The sequence below is a fragment of the Neodiprion pinetum genome, chromosome 2, assembly GCF_021155775.2.
Source record: "Neodiprion pinetum isolate iyNeoPine1 chromosome 2, iyNeoPine1.2, whole genome shotgun sequence".
NCBI lineage: Eukaryota > Metazoa > Arthropoda > Insecta > Hymenoptera > Diprionidae > Neodiprion > Neodiprion pinetum.
This window is the reverse complement of record NC_060233.1, coordinates 9,762,510-9,785,080: the sequence shown is the minus strand read 5'-3', so window position 1 is coordinate 9,785,080 and position 22,571 is coordinate 9,762,510. Positions and strand designations below refer to the sequence as shown.

Here is a 22,571-nt window from a genome sequence, read left to right as displayed (position 1 = left end):
CAAATGTCCAAATATTATAAAAATAACATTTAGAACTTCATCGTCTAGAAACGGCAGAAAACAGATATCCATAATGCAGAAGGATCATTATTCAGAATCGTACGATTCAGAAAGATCGGTATTCCGAAAGTAACCGTATAGATGGCTTAACACCAGAATTTCACATTCCGAGTCTATCCACCTAATCTATTTTGACTTGTAAAACGTTTTGTATACAGAATCGAACAAATTCTTTACTCAATACTTAATAGCGAAGAAAGAACGCAACGCGAATGGACAACTTTGAGTTGTTAAAACTGTTGGGTTAGGCCTTTAGAGCGTGGCCAACGACGTGCCCGACTCTTCTCACATATTGCGATTCTTAATTCCGACGATTCTGATATACCGCAATTCTGTATTCCGAGCCTTCTGTGAGATTACTACTCGAAGTTCTAACCGTTCTGATTCTTGATCCTTCGCATTTATGAATTCGAATAGATGAAAATTCTACTTTATGATCCACCCGAAGGTTATTTATTTGTGTTTGCGAGCAATCGCATTTGCCTCATTCCGCTAACGGCCTTTCGGAATTTTCACCAGTTGTGTATTCTAAATTCTATAACTTCAAATTTCGATACTTTTACATTCCATTTCCTTTATTTCTGGATTAATGAAGATTCACCAATTTGTTCTTTCGCGATTGTGAGTTTTCGATATATTTATGTTCGGAATTCTGACCATTCTGATTTTTACCCGCACCTCTCACACAGCATAGTTTACTTGACGAGTGGGTGGAAGGAATCAGAAAAACCGAAAATCAGAATGACCAAAATTCCGAAAATAAGAATATCGAAAATCCGAAACAAAGATCAAAGTACTGAAATTTCACCAAGCCAGAAATCACAGAACTGAAAATCTTCGATCATTCGGAATTAAATTGTCTCCTCGCGGAATTTCTGATGTGTGACTTACCGTAATTAATTTCACCAAAATGCTAATTTTGGGTACCGTCTAAGGTTAACCCTTCAGGACATGGGTGTTTTGACTGCCATTATTTACTCTGGCCATGAGAAAAAATCTCATGGCTTCTGCGCATGCGCTCAGTATATTTTAAATACAGCTTTCTTAAGAAAATATCATTTATTTATAATTTTCAATGTTTTTTAAGGTAAAATAATTGCTCAAATCTATTATTAAAGTAATATCAATTAAATATTCACAATGCAAAATAACTTAGATCTAAGTACTCATAAAATGTATTTGTCAGGGTTATATATAAAACAAAAATATTGACTTACGTTTATTTAACACCTTTCAATAATATTCATTTAATGAATATCAACAATTAAATTATAAATTTTACATTTTTAAAAGCAGATAACACAGCACAACATTGCACAATTATTCTTTAGGTATATGTATCATGTAAACAAGTATGGCGGACGCATACTACGGAACGACCCGAACTAGGCCGAAAAGAAACGAAAGCTAAAATCTCTCACCCTTTAATACTCTGGCCATGAGAAAAAATCTCATGTTCTCCAAAAAATTATTTTTTTTCGCAATTTTGATTTAAAAAAAAACAGTTTTTAGTGAATGTGTATCTAGAAAACTAAATTATAGGAAGATACAAAAATTTTCAAGTAGTCTTTCCATTTGAATTTTAAAAGATATTTGAGATCTACGTTGAGCATGAGAGAAAATCTCATAACCCATGTCCTGAAGGGTTAAGGGAGCTCCTTGTAGCGTGCACTCTAACTGCCACGTTACAGTACATATATACTGACATCTGCACACAAGTATATACAGACATTTCATAATTTGCTTTCATTTGCATGTAAATCCAAAATTTCCGAGGAGTGCCGACCTGGAAACTTTTTTTCGGTCCAATTAATATTGGATCAACAACGAGCTTACGGTTTAATGTGCGAGATGAATTATGTACGGTATCAAAAAACGAGAAAAGAAAATTCTGACGCGAACTTAACTCTTCGGTCTGAGAATTATCCCAGCGTTCGTGTTGGTTTGCATATATATATATACATACTCGGGGAAAAAAACACGATCTGACGGGCATCGGAATTTCGCTTCTAAAAGCGTGTGTCGTAATTACGACGAAAGGTGGAATTACGGCGAGGGTGGGAATTTGCATAAGATAATGGAACCGGCGAAAGATGAACTAAGATGTAGCTAACAACCGGAAGTTCGGCTACCTGGGTAAAATTTTTTAACTGCAAAACTCCGGCACAGGAATTAAGCTTAAATGGCAAAGTCCTAATAAGATTGAACTTGCCGAGTTGGAGTTTACACGACGTGTGATTGAAAATTTGAAACCTGCAGGTCGCGATAAGGATTTTTCGCTACAAGTTCACGGGAAAAAAAAGATCCAACTATAATTTTGTCTCGTTGAAATAAAATTTAGACCTCGCTTCAAAATATACGAACAATCTTTTCGAGTGGTGAAGAATTTTTCTTTTTTTTTATGTTTATAGTGTTCTAAAATTGAATTCCGTGGGTGATTAGAATTTTATTTTACAAATCTCGATCTTATAATATAATGATTTGACAAGTCCGACTGAAGTTCAAGATTTCAATTAAAAAACAACCGTCAGTCGATGACATTTGAGTAAACGAATTATTCTATCTCTTTTATAAACGTGACAAAGATACACGTTTACGATTTATTCCTCGAACTCGTCACTCGCTGAAAAATTGTGTTATGCAGAATTATTGTGATAAATTGAAAGTGATAAACTCGCGAATACCAAGAACAGGTTATAAGACAAGTTATATACAACTGTAATCACCGCTAGTGATTTATCGAGAATTAAATTACGAGCAAAGTCAGCTGTAATGAAGAAAAATTGAACGAGCCACAAACTTTTGGTGCTGAGTAGAGAAAAAAAAAAAAAAAAAACACGAAGGAACAATTCAAGTGATTGATGAAAAATTACACTTTAAAAAGTTTTTATTCCCAATCAAGGTAACATTTTTTCAGTCAATTTCTTTCAATCAACCTTGTACGTATAATACAAACTAATTATTTCTTAAACAGCATGGTACATTTTTACTACGTTCCCTCTCTCTCTCTCTCACTCTCTTTTGCTCGGACACTTTTCTTTACCGCTTCCGCGAGGGCGATACATCCCGAATCGTTGTTCCAACGTTGCAGGCCATAATTCTACGTCGAAACTTCGTCGGTCCGCCGCTTCGTGATCCCTATATAATTATCAAGGCGAAGAAATACGACGATGTTAGTTACAACCTGTATAATACGTACAACGTGTCCGGGGTCGTAAGTAAGAAAATACGACGCACGGAAAAGTGAAGCGAAGCAAAAAAAAAAAAAAACAAAGAAGAAGAAAAAAAAATAGATAAATAAAATACAACAACCTGACAGAGTTTGCCGCCGCAAGTACCTTATAAATCGCTATCGGTATTATTATCACGATGAGAAAAAAAGATGTGGAAGAGGGGAGGGGAAAGAAATGGACCAAAAGGAAGAGAGAGAGAGAGAGAGAGAGAAAAAAAAACAAAAAATACCGCAGGAAAACAACAACCGAGAAACGTAAAACTTAGAAACGGTGCAGCCGCGAGGCGAGCTCGTAGATCAAATCTAGTTTATCGCTATTCGCTTCTATAATGGCTGGAGAAAACAGGGGCGAGGAAATAGGGGCTGGGGGTCGGAAGGGGGAAAGGGGAAAGGGGAAAGGAAACGTACCTTTGTGTCGGTTCCAGGCAAGGCGGACAACCCTTCCCTTCCCTTTCCTTTCCTTCCCCCCAACGAGGGGCAAAATGTATCCGTATAGTGTACTAGACTAAGGCTCGCTCGTTTTGTGTCAAGTAGTAAAACCCAGCGTTCGTTCCGACTCGCTCGACACTCTGACTGCGGATCACACACGTAATATATGGGATAACGTAGATAAGAATCTTTTCACTTTGGTTACGACCACTTGTAGAAATCGGAATTATTCTTTTAATCCGGTTCATTGGCGACGATTAACGAATAAGTTGCAAGGACCTCGTTTATATTGTGTATACGTACAGGTGGTCACACGTATGAAGAAACTTTGAAAGCCTGGAATTGTCAGGGGATATTTTTAATTTGGTCGTGGAAAAAATTTATAATATCTTCGGAATTAGAAAGTCATTTTTTGAGGCAACGGGTTTACTTTTTTTTTTTTAGCGTCGAGAAAACAAAATTTTTTTTACCGATATTTTTGGACGTTATATTTTTCTTCAATTAACGAGCTTGAACGATTTTGGTTTTAGAAACTTAGTAGAACTGGGCAAATGTCAGGGAAAACTAGGTTTCAGGTATTGGAAAACATTTTTTTTTTCAAAAAATTTGTTCACACCCCGCATTTGAACAGAAAAATAATTTTACACGAATCTATGTTACAATAATGGCATATTCATTTTTATTGAAATTTTATATCGAGCTTTTATATCCCGGGGATAAGACTAATTGATTTTTTTTTCTCGAAGCATATAACGTAAATTTACGAGGATGAGAAGAAAACTCGTCAGTTTTGTAATTAACACATTTTATGTGATAGCGGATGAATTTTCCCGTATTTTACAGTACAGCCTTAACCGCTTCATTTTATTTTTACTTCTTTTTTTGTACATAAAATTCAAGCGTGATTATTCAGTGCTTTACAACATTACCGTTAAAGCGATATTTCAGAAAAAAAATTTAGTTTCCAGAAATAATCGTCTTCGCTTGGCTGGACGTTTTTTTTCTCTTCTCCTTTTCTCTCTTTATTGTTTTTTCATTACACTTTCATTTTCTTCTCCAACGGTTGAATACACAGCGTGTAACTCATTTTAGCAAAAACGCGCAGTGATTTGAACAGTAGTCACGAGATATAAAGTGCTGCAGGTAATTAGATACTTAAGTGGATATGTGAAAGTGCAAACTGCAATCACTTAGTCGCAGCAAATGGATTTGAGTGACACTTGAATAAATTTGTAGAAATGAAAATGGACGCATCGTTGTTGGGCAAATATTTATGCGCTAGTAGATAAATTAACATTTTATGCGAATAGAAGCTTACGTGATTAATTTGTGACAAAAATCAATTTTTTAACATGTAATATCTTGTATTACTCGTATAAAAAACAAATTCTTCTTCATTAAGTTATTCGGCCGATGCTGTATTTGAATATATCTTTTCAAAAGCTCCGGGAATTGTGATTCGTATTTTGTGTCAAATTGGATCATTGTCGCGACCCTATTCCAATGTACTCGTTTGCCAAACCAAGGACGATTAGACGGATCCGCCGATCTTTGCTTGATCAGAATTTGACCCAAGGGCTGGAGCCATTACCGAATCTGTTTAATGCGCCGAGCACCACTTAAGGACGTTCATGACGTACAGTCTGCTCTAAAAGTCGTTGAGAGATGGAAACAGGGTGAAATGTAATTTGTGTGATTTCTGTTTAAATTCAATCTCATGGGAACCTGATTAACAGTGTCACCACAAATCGAAGCCGGCAAGATGTTAAGACGATGGTAATAATTCAAATTCTATACAAAACTATACTTAATTACAAAACTGAGATTTGGTTTTCAAAAAACCAAAATCAACGATGTATCAGAAATTGAAAAATTGTGGTAGAACATTTTGTACAAATAAAGAAGAAGGAAAATATGCAATCAGAATGTCATCTGCAGCAACACGTTTCTTTGGAATCCGAATTTAAAGATACAAAAAAAAAAAAAAGAAACTTGTTTTGGCATTCAAGAAAATGCACTGACAACTTTTATTAATTTCGCGATGAAAATATAACCGGACAAAAATACCGTCATGCTAAATTTTAACCCCTTCGATTTGTGTCGTGTGAAATTTTTGAACCGACAAATTTACAACCGGACTGTACCTACGGCTTGAACGTTCCAAAGAGCGTAAGTAACAAACACCGATGTTACGTTTACACAGAAGTAGTGTGGCTCAAGATGATATCAGCCGTTTTCCACGTGGTCGTACAAAACGGCGGAGGTAAATATCGCCAGATAGTTAACTGCGGAACGGAGATAGGCCAAGCAGGTATGTGAAACCGATCCCCATGGAAACTGGGTCACCCTCGGCTCACTTCGATCTATTTCTCGAGCTACATTTATGCAAATTAAGAGCCCGAATCGCGCCTGGCACGTGCTCAGCAAGCCGCAAATATGCAACTCCCGGACGCCGAAAGTTCAGATTTTAACCTCCGTTTAAAATATGACGTAAGTTTTCCGCGAAACTTGCCACTCGACGCCAGCGTGTAGGCAACCGAAGCTACATCTTGTATCGCTACGTCGTATCGGTGCAGTTCCGGTTGCCTACCTGCCGGCGTCGAGCGGCAAGTTTCACGGAAAACTTCGGTTATAACTCTGGTTTTTTCGACAGGATGGAAAAAACGGATCCTCCATTCTCCGAACAAGCGATTAACGTATGTTCTGTTCTACGGGAAGCTTTCAACGTCAAGCCCACAACATGCTACGAGTTTTCTAATCGCTTTACCCTCTGCGGTGATCGATTTTTATGGAAAGCATCAAGTACGCCGTCGTCGAGTGCCTGCGATAGTGAAAAATTGTGATACGAAACCGCGCTTATCGGCTGTACCAATTTGCATAATGTCTATTGGTCCGTGGTGCCCCATTATATGGATCCGATGCGAACGAACTCATATTTTCAAACTGGATGATCCGATTATATTCCGAAATATCTTCACGGAAGGATTTTCCCGGGGTAATATTCCACCGAAATGGCGGTGAGCGAATAAACTGTATTTTTGAGGTTATCGAGGTTAAGGATATCGACTCTCTCGACATCTCTCTCATTTCCAATTTTATTTGACGCGAAAATCTTGCAAAGCACGGTTTCGTGAGAACACTAGAAAATCGTGAACAATCCGATTTTCCCGCGAGTAAATGATACAAGCCCATTTTTCAAACTCGTAAAAAAAAAAAAACGTCGAAAATGTAGGTAATTCTATCCCGACTTTTTGAATCAAAGAATCACGCCCTCGGCCCGCTTCCACCGGAATACCCGAGGGAAGATCCAAATTTAACGAAAATATCGAGTGACGATAGTGATTCTCGTCGCACTCCGTACATAACTGACGGTGCTCGAGTATTCGAGTATTTTATTGTCTCACCTGCGGCTGATTTACTGGGTAATAGGTATAACAATGACATGCCGCCAACCCCTGCAGCTCGCTATCTGCATCGCCACACTTCACATCCGGGCAATTCGCACCCCTCACCGATTATGAAAAAAAAAAAATAAAAAAAAAACTCTCGGCGAAAGATTGAGTAACTAATGAAGTATTATTTTTTTATTTTTTTTTTGTTTTCCTTTTATTGACCGTGAAGTCAAGTAAAAAATACAACTTTGTTAATTTGTTGTACATAATTCGTTAATCAACAAAATAAGCTCTAATTGTGATGGGAATTTTTTCATCCTAGCAATGAATCAGCAATTAGAGATCCCTTCAAAATCATCAACAATTGTGCTATTGTAGCTGAAATTACAATTTACATAAAAATAGAAAAAAAAAAAACGGGAATCCTGTAGTTGTAGAATGTCGTTTCATTTAAGGGCGGGGTACAGCTTGGAAGGTTAAAAATCATTTGTTAAGATTTTCTTTTTTTAAGAAAAATGCAAACACTTATAGCGATTCGAGTTTCAGCGCTCTGATCGTCCAAGATTTGACTCCCCCCCCCCCCCCCCGCCCTTGTTAAAGTCATCTCGAGCAACTTTAGTTGCACTTTCAAACCTTCGTTGTATCGTATTTTTATTTTCACAGCTTTTTGCGCCTTTCTTCATCTCTTCGTTAAGTACACTGAGAGAAATTTTTAGTTCCGGTTACCGCTCGGTCCCTAACTATTTTCATTATTTACCACAATCGAAAAATATAGTTCTAGGTAGAAAATGAAAATTAGTTTTGTAGCTGTTACCAGAGAATCTAGTTTCTGTTACTATTCTTTCTCATTACGATCGCTGTTACTATATTTTCTTGTAACCGTTGCGAAAATTTGATGCTTGTGCAACAATAAATTGATATTATAGCCTTACTCAACTAAAAAAGTAGAGTAAACCTCAGAAACTGATTTTACGTTGTAGTAACCAAAAAAGGATCGACAATGGCGCAAAATGGTTACGCGTTCCTCGTTTTTCATAGTTCCAACAATATTCAAACAGTTTTTTTTTTAACGATACCTGTTTTACTGAATTTTTCTAGTTACAATAACAAATGAAATTTTTCTCAGTGTATTTCAACACCGTGTGTAATAGCCGTTGCGCGTTTTGACGCCCCATCATGCTACCCGAAATTCCGACCGAACCGCAACACTAACCAAAGAAGGAATTACATCCGAACTCCGTCTAGTGAGAGAAACTTGGGGTTGAGTTAAGGCTGGCGAGAAATGTCGGACAAGTAGGAAATTCCAACACCTTAAAGGAACCACGCTTATCACTCACCCTCTGAGGATGCAGCGGTGATGGGCGGATACAGATACACGTTTCCTACCGAAGTAGGCACGTGTTTAGAAAACGAGATTAAGGCTTTTCGGTATAATCATGATTAATATCCCGTCCTTCGCTTACACTTATCTCGCCGTGGCCTGCAGTTAACGATAGTATCAAGAAAATTTATCGTCCTCCGCATCTTCCGCATTCACGCCTCGAGGATTAACCCAAAGTTGCGTCGTTCCGCCTGTAATGCACCGAGTTACTTCATAATTCATGCATGTCTGTCTATCGGTCTACGTATTTTATTTGTTGGTGAATGTGAAACTCTTGCAGAGCTGTTTCAAAATTTGAACCAAAAATCTTTCCAACATATCTATCTCACGATCGGAACTTGGATGTTATTTCGAGGTTGACTAATTATGGCAGGCATTGTCGAATAATTTACTAAAATGGCGACAAAGATATTTCGAAAATTGTAGAATTCATTCAACTTTTTCAAATTACATTTCTATTATACATGTTAATATTTCAATGGCGTATATTCAAAAGCATCAATCTATTAGTTGAAAAAGAAAATTCAGTTACACGAGTTGAATTTAAGATTTTCAATTACTTTTCATACTTCAGGAAGAGATTTTTTCGACAAAATTTAGTTCAATCGCCTCCAGTTTCATTTAAAAACCTGGAACGAACCATTTAGTGTTTTTGTTTTCACTGACATAATGGTATCTTGAAATATGTTCCGTTCTCAGGAATATCAGGAATATCAACATTCACACAACGCGGTCTTCTGAGTAAAATTTACCACCAGAAGAGCGAGTCGTTTTATTCCTGGGATCCGTCGGCGAAAAAAACTCGTCAAAGAAAGCCGAGGGGAGAAGGTAATGGAAAAGTGTAAAACCGAGGCATTGAGCATAGTTGAATACAAATGACTGGGTCGATGCAGCCTGGAGTGGACGACTAGGCGCTTCATGATCTATTACTAATTAATGCGACCGCGATAATTAGCCACGAAAGCTTTACGAGCCGAATGAAAGCTTCGGTAATATAGTTCGGATTAATCGAAGCAATACTTGTCTCGCTGTAGGAGAGCAAAAGGAAAAGCTGGAGTCGTCTGGCTTTGTCACGTCTCGCTTTTCTCGGAATTGGATCTCCGTTCCTCACAACTGCCGGTACAGACGATACCATTCCGCGTCGTCGAGCAAACCGTATCCTTCGAATCGTCCTAATGATTCGAATTGTTAGTCGAAGGACCATGGCATTGATCCACGACCAAGTCGAATACCTTGTCGTTGGAGAAGTTCTGTATTCATCCCTGTCATGCAGTCTCAGGCAGTGGATGTCAGTGTCACTTGGCAGAGTCATTCAACTCTCTTGTCACACTCGTACGGACCGAGAAAAGGAAAATTCGTTAAAGTCTGCACTTGTTAAAGTCGGTTGCAGGATTCTAAAGTGTTATGAAATCTGATCTAATCCGCTACAGAGCCAAGAAACTATCATTCTGAAGTGCCTGAATGTGCACTAAAGAGTAACACGTGTGATCAAGTTTCGAAACCACAAAGGAACAGTTTTCCCTGTTCATCGTCAGACAAGTTTTCATGGGATAGAAAATCGTCAAGCGTAGTTCATGATTGGAAATTGATCATACGACATTGCTCGTGGAGTTAACCTTGTGAGAAAAGGTTCGGAAAAAACTTTAGAAGCGTCCTACGAGAGGTACGAAAAACACTGACAATGAGTAATAAATAGTCAACCGAAACGTGAAACGAGAGTGAAAAAAGCAACACTGCATACATGGAATTGAAAAGAGAGCTGAGCGAGCGAATATCGTCGAAGAAAACAGCTTCAATACGTGTTTGCGCATCGACTAGCACTGAGCAAACGGGGTGACATAGGAACGATCGAAGAGATGAACGGATAAGTGCGGATGTCGCAAAGCCCGGAGATCTTTTCTTCGGACGAGCTGAATCCCGGCGAGTTTAGCGAATTGAATCGAGTTTCTCCTCGGTTCTATTCAGCCGAGTCAGCAGCTGGAGTAGAATAAATAAGGGGTGCAGTGCAGACAGTGAGGACTTGCATCGGACAGAGTTGAATTCCAGTTGTTCGCCAACGAACCCATGAAAACGACGAGTTACGAAACAGGACGCGAACCAGTTACCGATCCTTTTCACCTAGAGAATGGACCTGAACACAGGACAGACGGGGAACGACTTCTGGGACCTTTTGAAATAATTAGCTGGAGCTAATTACAACGCGTTCCAGCGCCGCGGTCCTAAAGCGCGTTGGCACCCTTTGTTACTATGACGTTTGCAGCTGCAGCGCTTCGGCTTTAGCTGCTTCTTATTCTTCGGCATATTTTTCCTTCTTCTTTTTCGTCTTTTTCTTCTCGAAGTTGTAGTCGGGCAGGTGAAAGATAATAGAACTTCTGTCGTCTACAGTTTACATCAGTTTGAACTCGGGAGGCACTAATTGCAAGAACTAGAAGGAGTCTAATTGCATTTACTTGTACTTGGTGGCCTCTGACCTACTGCCAACCTCAACTCATCCCCGACTCCGAATCCGTCTACAGTAGCTCCCTTTTACTCACCGTCGGGTTACTTTGACTGCAATTGATTAACTGTTTTCCTACTACTACCCAACGTCGCATGGGGTACGTAAGTAATGTGTACCAGGTTTTCTTCTTTAGAACGGTACAAAGTTTGCAATTCTCACTATTTTAAACCCCTCGTCGAGGACGCAATGACTGATCAATGTTCAACTTCTTGGCACGGTCTTAAAACTATTTGAAGGGTTTTTTTCATGAAGCTGTAATCCTTACAGTTACTGCAAATTCACAAAAATATCATTGGAACAGTGAATATAAAATGACATTGTAAATCGATTCTCATTCGGTTTTATGTCAAGCACACTCTATTCATTCATCTGCAATCTTATAATTTGAGGTCTTACCGAAATCTGAACACAACTTGTGTTTCAAATCAAAAAGAATACAGTACTCGTATTTTATAACCGTTTCATTAGATCGGATATCAGAACGGTCCACAACCTTTCGAGAATTCAAGAAAATTGAGCTTCAGGCTTATCAGGCTCAACTCGAACCCAACGATAGGTGGTAACTTACACTCGGTTAGACATTACTCATGTCTTCTCTCTAATCGATATCAAGGCATTGTTCGGGCGAAGCTGCGATCCGCTTCTTTGTCTCGAATTGGACAAAGTACAGCCCATCGAGAGGACTGCAGTTGGGTATAGATAGATACAAATGGATTGGTGAGACCAAGGTGCAATTGTCACCCTCATTCCTTTGCTTCTACCTCCGTGCATTGGGCGAGATAGAGCCAAACAGAATACCTATACGATCCCGTCGTTGTAAGAAGTTGAATTCCGGTACAAGAGCCGGTTTTCGAGGACATTGAATGGTTCCTTTTTCCCCGTTTTATATCGGATTCTCCTTGGTGCATCAAAGAGCTGAACACGCAAGAGCGAGCCAAGATTTCCCGCCTGAAGATTTCTCTCGCAATCTTCGCTTACGTTGTGTGCGTTACCATGCATCCTTTCTACCGTCACGGTAATTTTCTGTTTTTTTTTCCTCTGTGCGCAGGTACTGGGCAGTGACGAATATCGACTACATCCACCAGAGGACTGGAAAACGAATCGGCCTAATGATCGCCGTCGTCTGGCTCGTTGCCGCATTAGTCTGCATCGCTCCACTTCTAGGGTGGAAAGATCCTCAATGGGAACATCGTGTGGTGCACGAAAAATCCTGCCTGGTCAGTCAGGACATCGGCTATCAGGTAAGACAAGCTTCGATGTTTCGAGCCATCTTCGACAGAGTCCTTTTTATCGAAGAGGTTGTGAATCGAAACGGTTGATCACGGACCGAAAATTCAACAGGCCGAGCTGTTGCATATTGAACGCGTGTGACACGAAGTCCTTTAGAGTGCACCCAAGAGCCGCGATTCCATTTAGTTAGCTCTTCTCGCTGGGAGGGACAGACGACCCTTCAATCTCAACCAACTGCACTTTACGATCCTGCACTATATAGCATCAATTAAGGCAACGTCACTGGTTTATACGTCCCCTGGGATCTCGGTGGAAATCGTGCCATCTTCAGGAACGTGAACAACTTTGAATTTCCAATCTCACATGTCGACTAACGCGGTGCGGATTCCTACGCTATGCTTGAATTGCCGAAGCACTCTGTTGAAAATTTATGGCTATAAAAAGTGAAAAGATTTACTCTAAAATCACCGCCCAACACTTGTTTGACCCTCTCTTTTTCACTGATCGCAGATATTCGCTACGGCGTCTTCATTCTATCTGCCACTCTTCGTGATCCTGATACTTTACTGGAGGATATTTCAAACGGCCCGGAAACGGATCAGGCGACGCGCGGGTCAACCGGCGAACCTTCCAGGTCATTGTAAATCACTTTGCGCCAATACATTACCAAATTTCAATTTTATTGAAACCAATTGCTTGTACCAATCGATGAATGGGGTACCTGAATTTCCCGCACTCAAAAGGTGGTCACACTTCGGCTGATTCTCGAAGATTATTTCATTTCTTACCTTCGTCTATTGCTCTGTTTCCTTTATTTCTTATTCAACGATCGCACAGGTACCACCAAATCCATGGGTGCACCGCCCAGACCCATCGGAGGAAGTCATGCCGTTGGAGGCGCGTTGGCTCAGGCGCAAGCTTCCGGTGGAATCGCCGCTGCGGTTGTCGCAGTGATCGGAAGACCTTTGCCCACGATATCAGGTGAGAAGATATATCCCGATAAATCGGGTCGTAAAATGGATTGAGGGAATCCCAGAAGAGAGAGTGGGAGTATCATCCAAGTGTACCAAATGGAGGTCAATCATATTGTGAAAACGGTCGCTTTGAAAATCAGCGAACTTCTCGCGCCTTGGTCTTGGAAAGCTGAATTCGACCCTTCGGAAAGTCAGCCAACATTTACGTACACGTACACTCGGTAGAGGTCTCGTATTACTTAATTAAAGGGTGACAAGTAGGCGAGATTAATGGTTCCTCGGGTTCCAAGAAACACTACAGGATTTGCCCCAGGACTCGGCTCGCGGAGCACAGTTCCTAAACTCGCGCATGATGAGGAATATGAACTTAAATTAATGGGCATCAACTGGCAACTATACATACACGAAATAAGCATACCTACGTTATGACACTTTTCCGTACGTATACACCCTGAATTTGGTTGTGGAGGCGTGACACCGATTCATCTTCGTATAGCTGTGGATATTAATTAAGCGTAGGTGCCGCGACACTTACGAAAGTCTATTCAACGTTCAAGACAGTCGCTTCTACACTGTCCGCCACATTCGACTGCGATTAATTTCACGTGTCATCGGCATCCACCTATATTAGTTACATGGAATCACCGTCATTACGCGTATATCCACCCTTTCTTGACATTCCAAAGACACGCACCGGTAACTGTACTCGCGCAAGGTTCCAGAGTCTGCGATTAAATCTCATTCATTTCCAGCAAGACATCCCCAGTCGTGCGGTTTGATGCAAAGCTTGATTTATTTACACTATCGAAGATTTTGATTAAATCCCTGAAGACACCAGCGAATGAACGCCAATTGGCACGGTACAGCGTCTCAAATCGTTGTGTTTACTCAGAGCGGTTGTAATTGGTAAGCGTCAATCGTTCATTCCCTGATGGCTCTGACGAAAACATTGGTGCATAATCGATCACGCAAAAGTGGATATATTGTTTGACAAGCGTTAAATTGACGGGCAGTATTGAACCAACAATTTCAGAGACAACGACGGCCTTCACAACGGTCAGCTCGACAAACACGTCGCCGGAAAAAACTTCGTATCACAACGGTCTGGAAGCGGATCCACCGACCATGGAAACGTCACCAAGACCGGCTATATCGAGGCGGAAAAAAATAGCCGCCGATTCGAAGAGGGAGAGAAAGGCGGCCAAGACCCTCGCCATCATCACCGGAGCCTTCGTCGTCTGTTGGCTACCATTTTTCGTCGTTGCCATACTACTTCCGGTCTGTCAGACCTGCTACTTAAGCGAATATTTACTGGACGTCTTCCTGTGGCTTGGGTAAGCGATGCTTCGCTTATCGATACATTTTACAACCAGGTTGCGTTCGCTTTCTCGCTTGATGATAGTGACTTGACTTCAAGCGAATTTCTTGCATCCTGATGATTTGAGTAAGCTTCATTCGTCTACAGTGAAATTTTCTTCTCCACAGGTGACTTTACACGTCACGGTAGGTACAATTACAGATTTGTGTCAAGTAGACGCATCTGTTGTATCACGGACCAAGTCACCTTGTTTATAAGAGTTGTTTAACCCCTTCAGTCACACATTTTTCAACTCAATATTTTGGCTCGAGTTTTGTTACTCGGAAAATTTTGGGCTCGCTGATCACGAATCTGATGTCACAATTTCAGAATTTGTAAATCCAAGATGGCGGATCCAATATGACTGATGTAAGATTGAAAAAACTATCAAAATTCAATGATTCTGGACGAAACTTGTTACCCGGTGATTTTTGGGGTTGCTCATCACGAATCTGAAGTCAGAATTTGATCATTTCTAAACTCAAGATGGCGAATCCAATATGACTGATGTAAAATTTTTTAAACAATTTTGTTTCATTTCGTAACATATGATCCAGACTGTGGGAGTTTTTACCGTAACCGGGAACCGGAATATCCATAAATTACGTGGCGTTTTTACTTTGACTGCGTCTAACTAGGATCGTTTAACGTGTGTGGTTTCAGGTACTTCAACTCAACTCTTAACCCAGTGATCTACACAGTCTTCTCACCGGAGTTTAGAAACGCCTTCAAGAAGCTACTGTGTAGACGACGACGAAGCGTCGGCCGACGAATGGGCATCCGTCATTACATGTAGGAATGGGTTTAGGGTGGAGGTTACACATCTTATTACAATTACGTGCATTTAATATAGTACATACTTTACAGGCCAATAAATAGACCGTCTCAACTATCATGTTTCGACTCTACACAACGATGTCTATTTTTAATTATCACACTTACCACATGCGGACAATTAACTGTGAAACAAAAGTTGTCAAAGCTTCATTCTCTGCACTAAACTTGGTTAAACCGTGATGATTATTTTCGGACAAATTTACTGTCATCGTTGTTTTTTTTTTGGTTTTTTTATGACGGAAAAAAAATCTACAATTCTCTTTCCAGCCACCCACCCCATGTTTTTCGGAATCTCTGAAAGTCCATCGTAACGACGTGTGTATAAGACTTGTAGCTTCAACCCTTCCCTCTATATCACCTATATATGTATATATTATACCTACGCGATAAGAATTCCCGACAACGTTGGTTCGTTCACCGGAAGCGACGGGAATTTCGAATCCCGAATTGCTGGCACTTTGACTCCTCAAAGGAAACTCGAGAACGCGGTTGATATCCGGTACCTCGGACTTTGATTCCGATCCTCTGCGACCCCTGTCAGGATAGTGAAACATTACACCGTGTATATTAGGAGTCGAAAATTCAGTTCTCTTCATCTTTCATGTTTTATAGAAAAGTGACATTGACTGGTAGAAAAAACGAGAATATAGATGAAAAATGAACCGCGAATTCTTCAAGTCTCTCAAATCTCGACTTTAACCCGAATGCCCTTTTCTCTCGAGACTAAATTATTTAGCTTTTCAAATTCTCAATTTTCAGGCGTACATCGATTTTTACAATTTATTTTATCACGGGTTCAAAGTAACTCAACAACTGATTATAATCACGGCAAAATTATTTCTACATCACTAATTCGAAATACACAATTTTCTACTCATACGATAGATAGAATAATTCTACGGCAATAAATACGAATCACTCTCAGGATTTTTTTTTTTTTTTATTTTTATTCTACTAATTGCTCATCTCGTTTCGTTCTCACTCTGTAGGTTACATTTTTTATTCGTTGCGTGCGGATTTTCTAAAAAAATTTCCAAACTGCCATGCGCGGAAAAAACTATATATATATATGTGTATGTAAAGCGAGCCACCACGCCCAGAAAAGATTAATTAGTATACTTCGAAGAATTCTTAAGGAAATTTTTTTGCAAGGACTCGGGTGGATTGCTGGGCACATAATTCGCGTTCGCTGTTGATATACCGACACCTCTCGCTTTAACTTTGAGCTACTTTTATACTTTCTCATTCGTTTTTTTTTTTTTTTTCTTTTCTTTTTTCTCTTCTTCTTTTTCCTTACTTCTTCGCTGCTCTTTATCCTCATTATTATTTTCACCTTTTTTCTTCACGCTTGTCCTAGTTTCTGCGCTGTAAAATTTAACCCGGTTGATATCTATATATTATGTTTCAACACCCTAGAGACCGTACAGCTTTTCACCCTCGGGGAAAATTCACCCCGTGCCGTTGTGCAGCGGCTCGCTAAGACAAACCAAAGTTTTCATTCTTCTTCATATACATATATATATATATATATATGTAAATGTATAAACTATATACTATGCAGAGGCATCGTCTTTATGACGTTATTAAAATAGAATAGATCTAGTCTCCTTGCCTCCGGATTCTTGCGCAAAGAGGCATCTTCTTCATAGATAATCATATACAACCGGTACGTGTGAATGTATACATAATTACACCTATGTACACATGTATATAATACATAAATTCGTACGGAGCGTTTATATTTCCAGCATTATAAACGTTCGAAACGGGGTCGCAATTTCCGGTGATAGAGTATATAACCGTACGTATATATATATATATACACATATATATATGAGGCTGTAATATTCCTCAACAATGTGGCACGCCGTTCATAATTCACAATAACGTACGTGAACCTGAATCGTATATAAACGGTGAAATTCTCACTCGCAAGGACGCGGAATAAATCTTTTCTAGCTGAGAGCAATTGGGCAACAATTAATTTTTCTTTGTTGCTATTTCAGTATTTTTAATTATTTTTCACATCGATTTTTTCCATCAGTGATTCAATTTTCGACTAGCCAATTTAGATTAGAGACCTGCGGAAATTAGTGAAAATTTTACGCGAGTCAAGTTGAATTGCGATAATCGATACGATCTTTATCAAATATTCCTCGAAGTCGGTATTTTTGATCTTTCGTAAAATAAGTTGTGATAGAAGAATACTTTTCTTTTGAGAGACAGAGAAGGTGAAATAAGGATTGAGAGAATTGATTCACACGAGCTTGATTAAGCCTAAACAACAATTGATACCTGACTGTAGGAGAATAAATAAAAAATTCGAAACATACGTTTTAGGTGTTCCGTTATACTCACAATTAATTTTTTAACGCGTTATAGGATTATTTCCTTATTTACTCGCCTGTTTATTATTACGTACCGCGTATAGATCAATTATTTATATTAAAAGCCCATTCTGAGTGAATGAACGGAAATTGGGGATAACGTCCAAGAGCGGAACAACAAAACTATCAACAAATAAAAATTTTCAACGAGAAGTCTAATCTGTAAAAAACACACACACACATGAGCAGCTGTACAGATTCATATGCGGATGGTCAATAAACACTAGACTGGGCCAAAAAAAACGAAGAATTTTTTTTTTTTTTAATGGTACTGTAAAAACATTGTTCATGACGACAAATAAAAATTATCCTGAAAGTTTGAGCCCTTAATATTAATATTAAGGGGTGTGTCGTTACAGCTATTGATTTTTTAACAGTTACCGCATTTTTTTACCCAAAATCCGTCAATTATTAATCTGAAAAATTTTATCAATCCATATTTTTGAAAGAAATTAAATTTCCTACAAAAAAGCTCTTCTATTAAATTGACGTAGATCGAGCCGTTTCCTTGTAATCGTGCCTTAAACATTGATTTGTTTTTTCAAATTTTTGTTCGAATTTTTGATTTTTGTAATTACCAGAAAAATCAATATTTTCATAGATTAAACCATTATTTTGGGAAATTTGATGCAAGGAGTGAATTTCATGAAAAATATTAAGAGACCTTTTTTGTAGAGCATCAAGTTAACATTTAAAATAATGGTTTGATCTATGAAAATATTGATTTTTCTGGTAATTACAAGAATCAAAAATTCAAACAAAAATTTGAAAAAACAAATCAATGTTTAAGGCACGATTACAAGGAAACGGCTCGATCTAAGTCAATTTAGTAAGAGAGCTTTTTTGTAGGAAATTTAATTTCCTTCAAAAATATGGATTGATAAAATATTTCAGATTGATAATTGACGGATTTTGGGTAAAAAAATGCGGTAACTGTTAAAAAATCAATAGCTGTAACGATACACCCCTTAATATTAATATTAAGGGCTCAAACTTTCAAGATAATTTTTATTTGTCGTCATGAACAATGTTTTTAGTGTACCATTAAAAAAAAAAAATTCTTCATTTTTTTTGGCCCTGTCTAATAAACACCATACAAATACGTCGCGTATACACGAATTGAATGAAAAATCAAAATATCCATAGTATATCTGATAGGTGGAAAACAAAAGGAACAAAACGTAGAAACGAACGAGAGATAACAAAGGGAACGAGAAATTAAACGAAAATTACAAAGGATATTGAGCAGACATCGAACATACCTAATTCGCGTCTGATAAATATGAAAAATATAATTAACGATAATATAATTGCGTACACTCAACGAACACACACACACGTAGATAGACGTATACATACAGTATATACCATACGCAGTTACTAGGTATAATGTGTAATATTAAAAGAATTTCATATACAGGTATAACGAATAATTTATTAGGCATAAATGTGTACACGATATTGAATGCATATACTCGGTGTTAAAACATTTATATTACACATCGTGTTATAGAATTTTAGATTCTCGTAATTATGCGGATATATCGTATTATAACGCGAAATTATTATAAAAAGATAATAATCGAGAGCACTGCAATTTTTCAATATATCTGTCTAACGTGTAATAAAGATTAGTTATAAATAAATTGAAAATCTAAGTGTGTACAGCATGATATATATACATATAGAATTATATATCAACTAATTTAAGGACCAAAAACTGCTTATTAAATAATAATTATAACAACCCTATGTGATAGGGAATGTATACCTGTAACTATACCGTATTACCAATATAAATTCATACATACAAACGGATATAAATACGAATTAAGTTAGGCCATTACATAGGTCATAAATTGGTATACGTATATTACTTCCCGTTCAACTGTACATACAACGCATACATATATATAAATATATATATATATATTACATCCAAGCCCTTCGGTCGGTTCAAATACAAATAAAATAACATACAATAATGTATAAACAGCGATATAGTTATATACACGTATATTATGCAAATAACAAGGAGAAAAAATTCTAATTATAATAATAATAACAACAACAACAATAATAATAATAACTATTGCAACAGCAGCAACAACAACAACAACAACAACAACAACAACAACAACAACAACAACAACAATAATAATAATAATAATAATAATAATAAAATACATGGACTTCGCGAAAACTCTTCGAAAATATTCAGAAGTTTTCGAATGTTATAAATGGCAATAAACATAAAGAGAACCCTTAATTTTTATCTTGTAAATTACATTATATCGATATATTATACCTTTTGAGTATAAAACCGTACCTGCATTGCGCGGAAGATCGATAAAGGTACCTTACGGTATATTATATTACGCGTATATGTCTCGTGATCGGTTGCTTGGTGACGAGACTCTCGAGATTTGCTGAAAATTTTCCATACCTATGAAAGATAAAGCAAAGATAAAAAAAAAAAAAAAAAATCGCAACCAAACGACGACGTGCACCGTGTATAAAAGGAAATTATTTACACCTGAGCGAGAAAGGATTAAAAATTCTATAATTTAACTTCTCCATGAGGGTATTTTCGATTGTTTCTTCTTATATCATTGCAGCGTGAAAGGAAAAATAGTGGAAATGGATTAAAGTATATGATCTGGGAAGTTGGTAAGGCGTTCGTTAAATCGCGAGTCGTACTCGGTAGGTATTATACATACATACATATAGGTATATATGTGAAGAAATATATATATATATGAAACAAACGTGTAGGCAAATTTTTTTCCTCTCTTATATCCAGATAACGTTGAACGAAAACTTGAGTGGTGATCGTTGTTTAAAAATTTCAATCATTGTCCACCGATGTATAAGATATTTTATCTCATGAATCGTTACTTACATTCGTGATTATCGGTGGTCACTGATTATGCTATACATTATTATACGTAATATTATACGAAATTGAATGATTGTGAAGTTGAATAGTAAAAAGATGAAGAAGACAGAAGGAAATGAAAAACTAACAATTATATTATAAAATAATACTAATAATAGTAAAATAAACTGTGAGGTACAATCATTTAATTATGCGAGTAAATGCTGATTGTCGTAAAACACGGTTGAAGTGTATTTTTTTTTGTTTTTTTTTTTTTTGCGATTTTTTTCTCACTCACCTTGTTAGCCAAGTTCGATTAGCTGGAGGAAAAAATGAAAAGATTGTCGGACGGATGAAAATCGAAGCAACGAACTGTTTTCAATTCCAAACGCTCTTATAATCGGAGTCGAGGCAACAGATCTAATACGCTTATTGTAGAACTGTGTTACTAGGATTGAGTAAAATAAATAAATACGTAAATAATCGAATAAATGCATACATATGTTATATATAATATACATAATATTGATATATATATATATATATATACACATGTGTATATTGTTACCGAAAGACGTACTGAGAGTAACGACCCTGTAGATAAACAACCTCGTGTATTATTAGGAATAATAATGGACCAACAGAATTAGTGCGTGGAGCCTGCTTTGAGCGCTATCGATTCGGTTAAGTGTAACGATTATTTTGTGATTGTATAATCAACGTGAAAACGCGGTACGGATAACGGTACCTAAAATTTTTTTAAAACAAAAACTATCCGACGAAACGGCGGTGCGTATAATAAATGTATAATACAAACATACGTACATGCGTACGTAAATATGTCGTAAATTATTATCATACAAAGCGTAATAATGAATTTGATCGTTAAAATTCTGCCTCTATGACGTCGTTACTCGAAATCCTTTACATAAACTACAATATTACTGTTATCATAATTACGTTATCGAATATTATTAATCTAATACATGTGTAACACGTAATGTTAACTATGTATGTATATACACATTATATCACACTTGTACATATTTATATCACGATTAATGCCTATGAACATAATAATATATATAGATATATATATATATATATATTATTTATCACTGGCACGTTATGTAATGTATATAATTGAGGACGGTGATTTGTAGGTATCGAAATGAGGATATAGACGGGCCATTGCCAACATCTACGTATACGTATAATGTAATAATTCAAACACTTTGAATGTAACAACATAAATTAAACGCGATGGAACTGCGGCGTTTGGAATTGAAAATAACAAGTCTCATATCTAGAAATGATAATACGTCTTATATATCGTGTGTGAGCTTCGAAATTCGCGGCTAGGTGGATAATGTGTTTAGTTCCAATTTTTAGGAAATTTCATTCCGGCCTAACGCCCACTCGAAGAACATTTATACAGCATAAGACTGATTCCCGAGATCGAATCAAACGCCGTTGAATCGCGCTCCGTGAATTAACTGAGCCCCTAGAATCACTGAGCGCGATTTGAATGAAAAAAATAAAAAAATAAACAATGTTCTTATCTCACGATTTTTTTTTATACTTCAAACTTGGAGGAAACTTTTCTAAGCTGCTTGGTCGAATTGGAAAAATTTCAGAAATTCGTTTGTCAGTTTGTATAATAATAATTATTTGAACTATGAATTTCGTTTTTATTTTCTAGTCTTGAAATGAAAAATTCTGTGACACGAACAACGGTTTCAGGATTTCTTCGGTAGAATTTTTTTTTTTTTTTTGGAAAGTGATTGTTCATTTCTGCGTAACCAATATCGTCGCAGTTGTTCTTGACGAAGGATAAATTGAATTCAGTTTTGAAAAAGCCTGAACCTTTGCCAGCGTCGCTAAATTTTTTGCTTCCGTTTTTAATGAATCCGT

The 22,571-nt window shown here is 37.5% G+C and overlaps 1 protein-coding gene across 3 annotated transcripts in view; it reads left to right on the top strand.

Moving 5' to 3' along the window:
• LOC124211912 (5-hydroxytryptamine receptor-like) overlaps positions 1 to 20,282 on the top strand; it is a 182,591-nt gene extending 162,309 nt beyond the window's left edge. For all 3 annotated transcript variants that reach the window (XM_046611446.2, XM_046611443.2, XM_046611444.2), the window contains exons 6-10: positions 12,043 to 12,235; positions 12,735 to 12,858; positions 13,062 to 13,205; positions 14,232 to 14,532; positions 15,219 to 20,282. In XM_046611446.2, the coding sequence (XP_046467402.1) occupies positions 12,043 to 12,235; positions 12,735 to 12,858; positions 13,062 to 13,205; positions 14,232 to 14,532; positions 15,219 to 15,351 (895 nt within the window). In that variant the 3' untranslated portion in view covers positions 15,352 to 20,282. The remainder of the gene's footprint in view (positions 1 to 12,042; positions 12,236 to 12,734; positions 12,859 to 13,061; positions 13,206 to 14,231; positions 14,533 to 15,218) is intronic.
• Positions 20,283 to 22,571: the final 2,289 nt, after the last annotated feature.